Source organism: Calcarisporiella thermophila (assembly GCF_041956535.1).
Source record: "Calcarisporiella thermophila strain CBS 279.70 unplaced genomic scaffold VTP21scaffold_4, whole genome shotgun sequence".
Taxonomy (NCBI): Eukaryota; Fungi; Calcarisporiellomycota; class Calcarisporiellomycetes; order Calcarisporiellales; family Calcarisporiellaceae; genus Calcarisporiella; species Calcarisporiella thermophila.
In genome coordinates this window covers 637864-650786 of record NW_027192194.1, presented here as the reverse complement: position 1 = coordinate 650786, position 12923 = coordinate 637864, and the positions used below count along the sequence as shown (strand labels likewise).

The following is a 12923-nucleotide window of genomic DNA, read 5'->3' as shown; positions in this document are numbered from 1 at the left end:
CTATGGGCGTTAGCACGGGTGCGGGGGGCGCGGGGAGAGGGGGCGGCGACTCACCAACAATGCGGGGTGTAGAAATACAGGGGATGCGGCGATAATTAAAAATGCTAAAACGAGGGGGACGAGAAATGCGGGGAAGCGAGACGGCGCTGGGAGCGGGGCGATGCCAGGCAAGCACGCAACCGGTTTGGAGGCAGGGGCGAGGAGGGGGGAGGAAGGGGGAGCGGGAGAGGGCGAAGAAACGTGGTGCAATATATATTGCACGGCCTCTGTCCCCTTTTGCACCCAAATGGCGCTGCGCAAACGCTGGCTCTGACTGGGCTCCGTTCCCAGAACAATCGCACGAAAAAAAAAACACAAACAACAACAACAACAACAACAACAAAACAAACAACAACAATTACAGAACAGCGCAAAACAAGGTTCGGCGCGCCCGCTTTGGATATATTGCCGCTGGGGGATTTAAGGTTCCTGAGAATTTTCCCTCGCCTACGGCTTAGCGCCCCTGCGGCTGTTTTCCCCTCGAGCCAACCGCCGGGGTCGAGGCCCCGAGGCCCGCCCCCGCCCGAGCAATGAGAGCGGCCGCCCAGCGAGCCGGCCGCACCGATGCAAATCATGCCTCGCCCGGCCTTGCCCCCTCGCCCCACCCCCGCCCCCTTGCTCTGCGCATAATGCTGCACGCTGCACCAGAAACGAAAATAACTTCATTAACACCCGCCTGCGTGCTGCGAAAGAAGCTTAGGTGAGGAGGGGGCATGCCGCCCCTGGCGTAGCCGGTTCTTTTTATTTTCGTAATATGGGGAGACGAATGATCTCGAGCCCATGCACGTTCCATACAGATCGCCGCCCTCCTCCGCAGCATGGCCACGGGCGATGTGCGTGCAAGGCGGTCGCAATGCTAAAGCGCAGAGCGCGCGCCAGATTGGCCCATCTGCTCGGCGGCCCCTCGCCCGGGCTCGAATGCCGTCGACCAGCCCCTGCTAATGTCATCTAACGACATGAGCGAGGCAACGAGGACGCCTCCCGATATGCATGATCGCTGTACTCTCGCCGTGGTGGTGTGGAAGCATTTAGAATTTATTTGGGCTGGAACAAAAGGGAATAACAATCTACAAGCAATGACAATAAAGTGCGATAAAGGACAGCGTTCATTGTTCCGAGGAGGAAATGAAACTCAGAAGCATAGGGGAGAGAACAAGAGAAAAAAGATATATTTGAACCTTCTCGAAGTATTAAACCAAAAAAGAAGCCGCACAATAAAATGAAAAAAAAAATCCACCGCCTCTGCCCCCCGCCTCCAAAGCACGGGGTAGAGGGGGGTGGGGGCCGTTCGGGAAGGAGAACAAAATAGACAAAGCGGGCAAGGTTCATCGGACTCGGCAGAGTATCTCGCCCCCAACATTCTTCTGCAGCGCTTCCTGAAGCTCCATCACCCCCCGGTTGGTCGAGACAATGGCTATCTCCCCCGACTGTAGCGGCTCCACAAACTTGGCCCGCCGGCCACTCGCCAGATCCTTCAATTCGGTGGCCCCAAGCATGACCCGCTTGCTGGGCTTGCTAATGCATCGCATCCGCGACAAGACCGGGAGCTCATCCCTATACTTCAGGGTAAGCCATAGCCGGCGCGTCGCAATGTTGGCCGGGGTGGTGGAGGTGTAGCTCGGATCGGGGCCAGTGTGGTCTCCTCGGACAACCGCCCCGACGAATCCCTCGCGGTAGAGAATGTTGCTGATGGCTAGATTCATCTTGGTGTCTGGAATGGCAATGTGCTGCAGGCGGGCGCGGAACCCATTTTGAATGCGCGCACAGAGATCGTGGACCAGCGGCATGCTGAAGACGGGATCAATGCGAGGGATCGAATCTTTGCGTGCGTCTCTCTCACCGAAAACCCCCCTTTGCTTCTCTTGTAAACAGATTTGTGGCTTTGACTTTGAGCCGTCACACGGTTGAATAAATTTCTTGTTCCGCAATATCGTACACCTATGGAACGTGGCAATAGAACCTGACGAGCCCTAATTCCACTGATCCTTTTTTTTTGTTAACCTTTTAATAACGACAAGCGAGCATAAATGGCCCCTCCAGGATTGCGAAGGGTTGTGGTGACGGGCCTTGGTCTGGTCACCCCCTTGGGTACTGGGGTTCAAACTGCATGGAGTCGGCTCATCAAGGGCGAGTGCGGAATCGTTTCCCTGCTCGGCCGCCCTGAGAAAGAGTTCGAATCGCTTCCCGTTACGATAGGGGCGGTGGTTCAGCGGGGCCAAGCTAAGGACGGAGGGTTTGACTCGGCCGAGTGGCTGGAGAAAGGGGTTTGTCATCCTCGAATCCTTGCTGTGTCCGAAACAATGACTCGAGGAAATACATATGTCTACCTAGGAAGATCGCGTCATGGCACCATTTACACAATACGCCCTAAGTGCGGCTCAACAAGCTTTGACCGATGCGGAGTGGTTTCCCGACCGCAGCGAGGAGAAGGAGCGGACGGGCGTGTGCTTCGGCTCCGGGATCGGTTCTCTGGAAGACACGATGAATATGTCCCACGCGCTGTCAACGCAGGTTGAATACCTTTGGGAACCCTGAAAGTTTTGGCTTTATTAACCTCTCTTCAAAACAAAACCTCCAACGCTAAATCAAAGGGGTATCGCAGAGTGAGCCCGTTTTACGTCCCACGGCTTTTAGTCAACATGCCTGCTGGACACCTGACCATTAAGTATGGGTTTAGGGTGAGTTGGGGTCGTTTACCCCCCCCCCCCCATTGGCTGTGGCTGGAAATCTAGAGCCCTCATTCTTCTTGATAGGGGCCGAACCATGCCGTGTCAACGGCGTGCACCACGGGTGCGCATTCCATCGGAGATGCAATGCGGTTCATTCAGTTCGGCGACGCAGAGGTCATGGTGGCCGGAGGAACGGAGGCGAGCATCAACCCACTGGCGGTGGCGGGGTTCTGCAAGTAACTCTCTAAGAAAATATGGCGCATCTTTCCCCATTCATCCTCATTCCTTATCCCAATCCCCTCCGCATCCTAGGGCTAAATCGCTCGCGAGCAACTTCAACGACAACCCCTCGGCCTCCTCTCGGCCCTTTGATCGGGACCGCTCGGGCTTTGTCATTGGGGAAGGGGCCGGTGCCGTCGTGCTAGAGGAGTACGAGCATGCCAAGCGGAGAGGCGCCCGAATCTACGCCGAGATTCGAGGGTATGGACTCTCAGGAGATGCGCATCACATGACCGCACCGCCTTCGGATGGGTCTGGGGCTGCGCTGGCGATGAGACGGGCCCTGGGGCATGCAGGTTTGGGACTGGAGGAGATTGGTTACGTGAACGCCCATGCCACCTCGACTCCGCAAGGTGACTAAATGGAAGAAACCGCGCCCGTTGGGGGTTGCTTGCCCCCCCCCCCTCTCTTGACCATGCTCACTATTGGTTGCTGACACCTTTTTTTTTTTTCATTGGGGATCTAGGGGATCTGGCTGAAAATCGGGCCATCAAGAGCGTTTTCGGCGCGCATGCCACCCAGCTGGCTGTCTCCTCGAACAAGGGCGCGATAGGCCACCTTCTAGGGGCGGCTGGGTGTGTCGAGGCCATCTTTACAGTTCTCGCCCTTCATCATGTAAGTGTGCCGCCTATCCGAGTACCTTTAGCTTTATTTTTTTATTGACCCGTGACTGTGCTGGGGCTGACCTATTTCTCCGGTTCCTTATTCTTCTCATTTAAAGGGCATTCTACCGCCTACACTTAATCTGCATCATCCTGGCGACCCTCCCGAGGAGTTCAATCTCAACTACGTGCCACTGAAGGCTCAGGAGCGGCCCATCCGGGCGGCTCTGACCAACTCATTCGGGTTCGGCGGGACCAACGCCTCGCTCTGCTTTGCCAAACTGTAAGGAGGTGAAGACGGGGGAGGGGAACTGGGGTTCCGGCGAGACTGGAAGAAATATATATTTAATATAGAGAGAAGCTAATAAACCATGGCTACAAAAAAGGGATGACATCGAAGAGAGAGAGAAACAAGGCAACTATATTGTAAATAGACTTCAATCTACAAAAAGAAGCAGAGGTAGCAGTAGGGGGAGGGAGGAGGGGAAAAACTCCGCTGATATTCATTCGAAAAATAAGGTTTAGAAGGAGAAAACCAACCAGAAATAGCTGTGGCGGAGTTATATAAGCAAAGCAGAGAGAAAAAAAAATATCCATAATTAAAGAATAATAATATGAAAAATAGTGTGAATATATATAACTTCAATGTCATGGAAGATTTTTTTAAAAAAAAAAGAGAGATGTGAATAAAGCAATAAAAGAAAAGGAAAATAATATATAAGCAAAATTGTAGACATACACACGCGAAACGCAAACATGGTTGAGAAAATGAGGGAAGAAGGAAAAAAAAGCCATCATTATTGAGAAAGAGGGGAAAGAAAGATTTCCAAAATCATCATGCCCCGTCATGAATAAGAAAGAAAAAAAAAGAAACGATTTTTACAAAATCGTACAACAGCCGGTCATTTTCTTTGGGTCTTTCCGCTTTGCACCCGAGTCCTCTCGTCTAGTGTATTCATGCATCTCGTATTCTTCCGCTGCAGCGATTTGGACGCTCTGGGTGGTGTTCGCACTTATTCTCTGCAGCTGTTGCGCCTGCGCCTTCTCCATCTTCAACGGAGGCTCCTTGTCCACCGCAGACAACTCTTTCTCCGGCTCTGCCTCCTCCACCTTGGCGAGCGAGGACGACATATCCAGCCGCACCATGTTGGACCCTGTGTTGGGGGGCGGGAGCGATGATGCACGTCTCCTCCCCATCACCTCCTCCATCACCCCGCCGTTGGTTGTCACCTCACGGCAAGACTTGGTCTCGTCCGCTGTCAACCGCTCTATCCACGGCGATGTGCGCGCCCGCGGTAAACTTTCCCAGCGCTGTAAAAGGCGCTTTGCATCGTACACGCCCCACGGCGTGAAGAGATAGTCATCTTTGTTGTCGTCATCGATTTGAATTCTTCTGGCCACCCCCGAGGGGATCAGGCAGTCGTGGAAGAGAAGATCGCGAGGAGGCGTGGCATAGGCTGCAGAAGAGGCCGACTGCAGATCACCCGAGCGGGATGGGGGTATAGAGGACTGGGGAAGGGGGGTGTGCGGGTCTTGATCTGCAGAGCTGCCCCAAAAGAGCTCCTCTGATCCATGGTCGTCGTTTCGATCCGCAAAGAGAGTGCGCGGTTTGACTGGCGTCTCCTGGAGCTCAGCCGGGGTCTCACCTAGATTCCCTTGCTGAGCATCCAGCGGAGGTTGCCCATGGTCTCGCTCTTGGTCTTGCGGCTGCTTTTGGAAAGACAGAGAGAGGGGCCGTGGATAGGGGCTGCTGCGTCCGTCACGCATTGATTGCCGCGAAGCTCTCTTGCTGGCCCTATTGGAGGGCGTAGCCAGGGGCGAATCCGGGGAGGAAGGTGAAGAACCTTGTGACAAACTATTGCGTGGAATTCTGACGAGAGGATGGAGGGCAATACCAGTTAGTGAATGGAAATGAACACAGCCATGGAAACATTCAATGCCTACTTATCGCGCCGATGAAATGCAGACGGGAGCTGCCTTTCCGAAGGTGAAATTCGGTCCGGAGATATCTCAATTATCTCCACATCCTGATCGTTATTTCGGAAGCGTATTTCGTATGCGGGATAAAATCTGCGGGCTGTGGTCGCCATACGGATGAATGGAGAGTATGGCGAATGGGCCAATTAAGGAGGGCTGCAAATTTTTCAAAAAATTCTAGGAGGTGGAGGGAGGAGGAAAGAAGGGCAAGGTACAAATACAACAATAAAACAAACAATAGATTGACAAAGGAGCTAGCGAGATAACTTTAGGTGCATTGAATGTTAAGGAAAGAGTTGGGCAGCCATTCGCTGGAGATCTGGTTAGGATTTGGCGGCCGCTACCTTACACCTTACTCCCTAAAAGCTGCTCGGAAAAAAAAAATTCTCACAAATACCAGTGGTGGGTACACCAATTTGAAAAGGCTCTTTCCAGACACTTTTTGGAAAGAAACGGGAACCGGACACAGGCAGAAAAAGAAAAAAGAGGATGCTACGTGAGGGTCAGATTCAATGCAAAAAAAGTTTCGACGACTCCCAGAGTCAATCCAGGAAAATCTCTAGTCTGTCGCAGGTAACATTTTTGCGTGACGTCATCAAGCCCTATGCTTTTTTCAAGAACCTGTCAGAGCGACTGATTCTATTCTCAAACGAGACGGGGAGACTCCAATGAAGGGCCACCGCTACCCAAGGGCTTAGAGAGGCCCATGCCAGATGCCAAGATGAAAGGCTGAAAAAAAAAGGGCCATGGTAAGTAAGCCGAGAGGGAATATCCCAATTTATTGCAATAGAAGCAGAAAGAGTTAAAATATACTAGAGGTTTTACTCAGGGGTATACAATACAGCGTCTCTTAATGACCGGATTATGTGTTTATGGGTGAACAAGAAGGGAAAAATTAATAAAAAGCTAAAAGGGGAATACGACAATAAATAGGGGGTAGAAGGGACTAGTTCACATTAGCCACTGAGTTGGTGAGAGAGTTATTGAGGAGTTTCTTTGGTGGGGGTAGGCGGGGGTCGAGCCGGCTCGTCCTCCGTAATCTCATCAGGCTTCTGCATGACTTGCGATTCGGTAAGCTCGTCAGGCTTGAGATATGGGAAACGCTTTGTTGGCGGAATGGGGGGCAGTGTATCCTGCGGGGACTCGTGGAATTTCTCTCCGGGTAGGAGGACGGACTCATTGGGCGCTACGGGGAAAGCGACAGGGGCGGCAGCGACGGCCGGTACAGGGGAAGATTGGACGGGAGAAACGGGGGCAGCGTCGAGAGTAGAGGTGTTAAGGGGGGGCGATGGGTGAGGGGGATAAACAATGCCCGCCTGGTAGGGGGCCACGTTCGCATATTGCTGCATAGGAGGGTATTCTTGAGGATACCCATTGTTTGGCAGGGGAGGGTTGAAGGGCTGCTGCTGCGATAATGGTGGGGAGGGCATGTGGACCTGTTGATGCTGGAGGAGAGGTGTGTGGGGCGCAGAGGATGGGGACAAGGGCGGCTGCGGGTAGGGTGGCTGATGGGAGTACTGGGGATAGGGCGGGGGAGGAATCTCAGCACCGTATGGAGGGTGCTCGGGGTAAGGTGGTTGCGTCGACTGCATGTTTCCGCTCACGGCCTGAGGCGGACTTTGCGTCTTTCTCCGCCGAATTAGTATGAACACAATAGCGGCGCCTGCGATGAGAAGAAACCCGGCGCCGACCCCAATGCCAATAATGGCGCCCGTGCTCAAGCCCCCCTCAGCACCAGTGATGTAACCGGTGCCGCCCTTGGAGCTATTACCGGCCAAGCTTGCAGGAGGAGTGTAGCTGGTGGTCCACTTCCAGGTGTCCGTATCAAGAAGCTCCAAGATCGACGAGGTGGGGACCACTCCAGGCGGGTTGGTGCCATACTCTACCAAAAGGAACATAATCAACTATCGGAGCATACGAGCCGAGCGGCTTTCATACGTACGGGTTCCGCCAAAAAGCACAAACATGTACTTGTCGACCAGAAAAGCACTGTGCATAAACCGTGGCTTATCCAGGTTGTTGCCCGAGGGAGAGCTCCAGCTGTAGGTCCCGTTGTTAATATTGAGGATGATGAGGGCAGGAGAAGCGGGAGTTCCCTTAAGCTATTGCAGTCAAAACGCGAAATGAATGGCTTATCCAATCCCAGGCGATAGGCTCAGGACAACACTTACGTCGCGAAGCCCCCCGTAGACAATCACCTGGTTAGTCGTGTTTTTGTACACCGCTGTATGACCAATTCTGGGGTCGGGTGAACTACCTGGAACCGACTAAAAAGGAGAGAATTTGGGTCATCTTCACGCTTGTACAGGGGCGAGAAAATAGAAATTTACCACAGATTCCCACTTGAGAAGTGTTGTGTCGAAGGTGAACAGGCTATTCATGTTTACGAAAGTTCCATTCTCCATGCGACCTCCCAGGATTAATAGCCGGTCATCTCCCAGCGCTACCATGGCATGATCGTATCGAACCCCGGGCCCTTGATTTGACAATATTGAGGCTAAGGGAGTATCCCACAGGTAGAGCGAGTTCATTCGCCACATTTTGTCAAATGCTTTGAAGACCGTTTGGCGCCCCATAACGAAATCATCCTGGAGCCCACCAAAATAAAACAAGTTATCGTTCGTTGCGGCGACGGCACCTTCTCGGCTTGGAGGAACGAGTCCGATGAAAGATTTGCTCCAGTTATCCGTGGATGGTGTGTAAGTGTAGATCCTGGTTGAGTGATCTATCGCATCACTTCCGCCGCCAAAGACGATGAACTTATTTTTGAAGAAAGCCCCGTATCCCCAACCGAATCGGGGCAGGGTAGGCGATGAAATATCCCGGAATTCCGGAACAGTCGTGTCAAAGGATGTTGAAAGATCAAAATATACTGCTTCATTGATGGATGTGTGGTTGTCTAATCCATTTCAAAGTTCATTAGGAATAATGAAAGACACCACCGATGGCAAAGATGATGAGAGAACAATTACTTCTAACAATTTTCATCCCTCCCGTGCAGTAAATCTTATTGGTCTGCATAGCACATGCTTGAGCGAAGCGCGCCTCTGGAACGTAGCCCAAGACACTAGAAGCTGTGGCTACAATGGATATAATGAACGGCAATAGCATCTATAAGCTTTATGTTTTAAGGAGAGGAGCTAAAGGCAGCGTAGCTTGTTTTCGAAGACGTATCAACCCTAAAAAAGTTGTTTGGTCATTTTCAAGCCTCCAAATGATCCAATACCAAAATGGCAATTGCGGCGCGGCCAGTAAGCAAGCAGAAAGCCATTAGATTGGTCATTTTAATAAATATGGAGAGATACTAAGCAATCATACAGGCGAAATAGAAAGAATTGGATTGGACTACAAAATCAATTGACACAATTAAAGAGAGCGCCCAGGAGGCGCTGCTGCCGGAATAAAACTGGGTATGGGGATAGAGGCCTTTGTGCTGAGAGAATGTGGTAAAGAGGAGTTTGTAGAAGACAAGCTAACCGGTGTCATAACGCCACTGGGGGTAGAGGCTCTCCGACCTCCATTTGAGTACCTTGTCGAACAGCGGCTGGGGCGGGATTGTGGTGTTCTCATTGGACTCGTCCCGAAGTAGAGGGACTCATCCCTGGTGCTCTCCAACCTCAGTGGGAGATGGGCCCTGGACTTTCTCCCCCTCCGGCTCAGGCAGAGGAGGGTACAAAAAACCGAGAGGAGAAATAGTCCACCGCAGGCAATTCCAAAAATGGCCCCACTACTTAATGGGGCAGGCATTTTATTTGAGTTTGTCTGAGTTGAAGAAGGATGTGAAATGGAAGCCACGACGGGAGAAGCTATCATCTCGGTGATGGAGAGATATTCGGTAACCACAAGCGTGAAGACCTGGTTTTTGGAGGTCAATTTACTGGTTTTGATTTTTTTGGAGAGGATAGTGCGCTCCACCGTAGTTGGCGTAGTAGTGAAGGCAGTCTCGGTTACCGTTGAGGTGGGGGGTTGGGTTACTTCAGAGGATAAAGATGGCAAAGTGGGTGATGGGCCCGGCTGGGAGTCAGATGTCTTGCTGACCACTACTTCGATATTGAGGCTCCCCGTCGTAGCTGTGTTATTATGAGTGTAAATCTGACGAAACTGCAAATCGTGATGCCCAGTAGACATGTCATTGGGTAATTTGGTACTCAGCCGATGACTACCCTGGGATTTGGGAGCATTGCTGACAAGTTTTAATTCCTCTCCATTAGTGCCCGCGAGGGAGATCTCGATCGAGGAAATGGCTACACCCTCCTGTGACTCGACCTGATATGCTATCTCCACACCACTACCCTGATAAATGACCTGGCCATTTTGAGGCAGATTTACCAGTACTCCATGCAATGTGGACATTAGAAAGGTCAGAAATCTAAATGACTTCTCGGCCCATGAGCAAGGTTAGCTCCATAAATATAGCTTCCAATTAGACCCTTTGAGCGCAAGATCACTACACGTCCCAAAATGGATACCCAGTGGCTGTGCTTTATTTTTAGCTCCTATTTACATTTTGACTGGGCGGCGAATTTTTAAGGTGAATCAGAAACCCTATGCATAGGATCACAGCTGGACTAAGAAAAGATATAGGTAGAGAGAATAGGTTGGACTATTTATGTCAAACTCATGCACAACCAAAAGGGGATTTTGCTTCAAGGACCAATTCAAATTTCTTTAGTCGCTAGAGGAGCTTGTAAACTTTTATCAATGCCTATATACTGTAACTTGTGCTTCAGCGATCTAAATACAGTGTGCACACAATGTCGGGCTTTTTCTCTCTTGAACTGATTTCTTCTCGGCAATATTCTGATCAAAACTTTTATTACACATTCGCTCTCCTCCAGTGTGGATGCAACAAATTCTAGGAATTGAACCTGTATCGTAGGGCGGTGAATCAGCTGGATGTAACAAAATAGAGAAGTGCTTTAATGCACTCTCCCTTTAACAAACCTGTGGTTTGTGTGTTGATGGGTTGCCGGCATGTAGTGTCTTGGCCTACCATGTAGCGTGAAGCTATTCCAACGACTCTGTTATTCTCAGTTTGAGACATGGCTCTCTATTTGGACTTATTAAATTCATGAGATTCAGCCTCCCCTTTTCTAGGAATACTTCGTGAAGCCGTGGAGAGGAGAATAAGAGGCCATTTTCACATAGCTTTTGGAGTTTCGACTGCATAGCTTAATATGCTGAGATGAGTCATTCTACCGGGAATCCTACAGCTTGAATTGCAGCTGACCTGAGCCAATTGACCCGTATTTCACCAATTTGGCGCTGAAATTTTTCACGCTGATGAACCCTATCCTCCCATTATTAGCACGCATTCACGATGAAAATTCTCTTCATTTCCCTTCATCGGAAGTATTATTCTAGCAATGCCATATCACGGCAATATTGGATATTCCTTATTTTAGCCTATGTTGTCTATTTGCTTGTCAAATATCGTGACCGTGCTATTGGAACACGTACCAAAGGGCGGCGACTTCGTGGGCCTCGTGGCCTCCCGCTTCTCGGCAACACCATGACTGGCCTGATGAATGAACGCCGTTATTATGATTTGCTCCAAGATGAAAATAATTTATACGGCCCCACCTATTCTGTTACATTGCCTTTCATGCGCATAGTGTTCATCAGCGATTTTGAGAACTTGGAACATGTTCTAAAGACAAATTTTCAGAATTACACGAAAAAAGATTTGTTCTATAGCCGATTGAGTCCGTTGTTCGGAGATGGAATTCTTATCATTGTGAGTAATAAGGATGGAATGATATGTACATGAGCAAATTTGGCTTATTTTATTAAGCATGCTAGGATGGGGCCCACTGGAAACTACAGCGAAAAACAGTAATTACCATCTCTTCCAAGCTCGCCCAAGCCCATATATTTGTTGGATTTTATATATATATCATTTTCATTTTAGGCATTGACCATTTTCAACGTGCGTGCTTTCCGCGAAATGATTACCGGGATCTTTCGAGAGGGCAGTGCTCATGTTGCTCAATTGCTTGAGGATGCTGCAGATAATCAGAGGGATATTGATCTTCACGACCTCTTTTTACGCTTCACTCTTGACACTTTTGGAAAAATCAGCTTTAGCATCGATTTTAACTTGCTGGAGAATCCCGCCGAACCCGCGCCATTTCCAACAGCATTCGACTATCTGCAGCATAAACTCGAGCATCGGTTTCGCAACCCATTATATCTCATCACCGAATTTTTTTCGGGATCCTGGTGGAAAATGCGGGAGGCGATGAAGGTTATCGACAACTTCATATATGACATGATTGCGGAGCGAAGGGGTAACCGTTCCAGCCCCAGGGAGAAGAAGGATTTGCTGGATATGTTTTTGGACTATCGTGATGAGGAGGGCCAGGCTCTGGATAAGAAGGAACTGCGCGATATCATGGTGAATTTTCTCGTTGCCGGTAAGTATTTCCTCTGCATTGGTAATAGGGAAGGATAGTGTTGACCATCTCCACCGATCTTCCCTCTTTAATTAAAGGGCGCGACACAACCGCCCAACAACTTTCTTGGCAGTATCTTGCCATCATGCAACACCCTGCCATCCAGCAAAAGATGCGCGAGGAAATCCTCCAGTTTGATCCCGACCAAATTGACTACGATACCCTGCGCTCACTCCACTACTGCAACTCAGTGTTTAATGAGACGCTTCGGCTCTATCCTTCGGTGCCTAAGAATGGACGTTTTGCTGTTGAGGACGACCTGCTACCTGATGGCACCGAGATAAAAAAGGGTGATGTGATTGCTTATAGTAGCTATGTGATAGGCCGCCTGCAGAAACTGTGGGGCGACGATGCGATGCAATTTAAGCCAGAACGTTGGCTGGAAAGAGACGAAGGGGGAAATGTCAAAGGGGTGCGGAGGGAATCCCCCTTCAAGTTCCCTGTATTTAGCGCTGGGCCGCGAATCTGGTAACCAAAATCTCCTACTTTCTCCCTACATCTTGCCTCACTCAAACTGACTTGGTGATTTTGCTCCCTGCCGAAAGCCTGGGAATGAATTTTGCCACTCTTGAATCCCTCACATTAACCACGCAGCTTCTCAGCAGATTTGAATTTGAGTTGTCTCCGCGATTTCTGGAGCAGGAGTCAAAATCGTCACACCCACTCTATGGTGTATCCATCACATTCCCGTTCGACCGCCCACTATGGGTTCGAGTCAAACGATGTTAATATTGTTGTAACAATAGTAATAAAAGTGCGATCTAATAGATGCGAATTGGATAGTATATCCATGCTACCAGGAAACATGATGGTGTTTATTTCCCGTGCAGAATAAATGAATTCTGACGAATAACTTCTCAAGGGGACTGGCGTGGACCCTCATGGGTGTTCTTCAACGATAG

The 12923-nt window shown here is 50.1% G+C and overlaps 8 protein-coding genes across 8 annotated transcripts; 4 read left to right on the top strand and 4 right to left on the bottom strand.

Moving 5' to 3' along the window:
* Window positions 1–125: 125 nt before the first annotated feature.
* VTP21DRAFT_8537 (uncharacterized protein) lies at window positions 126–981 on the top strand (the record flags this gene model as incomplete). The annotated part of the gene is made up of 3 exons (XM_069399398.1): window positions 126–419; window positions 498–739; window positions 837–981. 3 exons carry the CDS (start codon window positions 126–128, stop codon window positions 979–981), a joined length of 681 nt encoding a protein of 226 aa, XP_069254819.1.
* Window positions 982–1025: 44 nt separating this feature from the next.
* Window positions 1026–1262, top strand: VTP21DRAFT_8536 (uncharacterized protein; the record flags this gene model as incomplete). Its single annotated transcript, XM_069399397.1, has 1 exon — window positions 1026–1262. The coding sequence occupies one exon, from the start codon at window positions 1026–1028 to the stop codon at window positions 1260–1262; it is 237 nt and encodes a 78-aa protein (XP_069254818.1).
* Window positions 1263–1364: 102 nt separating this feature from the next.
* Window positions 1365–1826, bottom strand: VTP21DRAFT_8535 (mitochondrial 37S ribosomal protein uS8m; the record flags this gene model as incomplete). The annotated part of the gene is made up of 1 exon (XM_069399396.1): window positions 1365–1826. One exon carries the CDS (start codon window positions 1824–1826, stop codon window positions 1365–1367), a length of 462 nt encoding a protein of 153 aa, XP_069254817.1.
* A 240-nt stretch (window positions 1827–2066) lies between these two features.
* Window positions 2067–3876, top strand: VTP21DRAFT_8534 (uncharacterized protein; the record flags this gene model as incomplete). The annotated part of the gene is made up of 7 exons (XM_069399395.1): window positions 2067–2303; window positions 2371–2550; window positions 2631–2717; window positions 2793–2944; window positions 3021–3340; window positions 3454–3602; window positions 3709–3876. The coding sequence occupies 7 exons, from the start codon at window positions 2067–2069 to the stop codon at window positions 3874–3876; spliced, it is 1293 nt and encodes a 430-aa protein (XP_069254816.1).
* Window positions 3877–4468: 592 nt separating this feature from the next.
* VTP21DRAFT_8533 (uncharacterized protein) lies at window positions 4469–5679 on the bottom strand (the record flags this gene model as incomplete). The annotated part of the gene is made up of 2 exons (XM_069399394.1): window positions 4469–5459; window positions 5534–5679. 2 exons carry the CDS (start codon window positions 5677–5679, stop codon window positions 4469–4471), a joined length of 1137 nt encoding a protein of 378 aa, XP_069254815.1.
* An 867-nt stretch (window positions 5680–6546) lies between these two features.
* VTP21DRAFT_8532 (uncharacterized protein) lies at window positions 6547–8677 on the bottom strand (the record flags this gene model as incomplete). The annotated part of the gene is made up of 5 exons (XM_069399393.1): window positions 6547–7448; window positions 7509–7668; window positions 7738–7833; window positions 7897–8465; window positions 8539–8677. 5 exons carry the CDS (start codon window positions 8675–8677, stop codon window positions 6547–6549), a joined length of 1866 nt encoding a protein of 621 aa, XP_069254814.1.
* A 255-nt stretch (window positions 8678–8932) lies between these two features.
* Window positions 8933–9919, bottom strand: VTP21DRAFT_8531 (uncharacterized protein; the record flags this gene model as incomplete). Its single annotated transcript, XM_069399392.1, has 1 exon — window positions 8933–9919. One exon carries the CDS (start codon window positions 9917–9919, stop codon window positions 8933–8935), a length of 987 nt encoding a protein of 328 aa, XP_069254813.1.
* Window positions 9920–10886: 967 nt separating this feature from the next.
* VTP21DRAFT_8530 (uncharacterized protein) lies at window positions 10887–12750 on the top strand (the record flags this gene model as incomplete). Its single annotated transcript, XM_069399391.1, has 5 exons — window positions 10887–11303; window positions 11369–11401; window positions 11478–11982; window positions 12060–12489; window positions 12567–12750. The coding sequence occupies 5 exons, from the start codon at window positions 10887–10889 to the stop codon at window positions 12748–12750; spliced, it is 1569 nt and encodes a 522-aa protein (XP_069254812.1).
* Window positions 12751–12923: the final 173 nt, after the last annotated feature.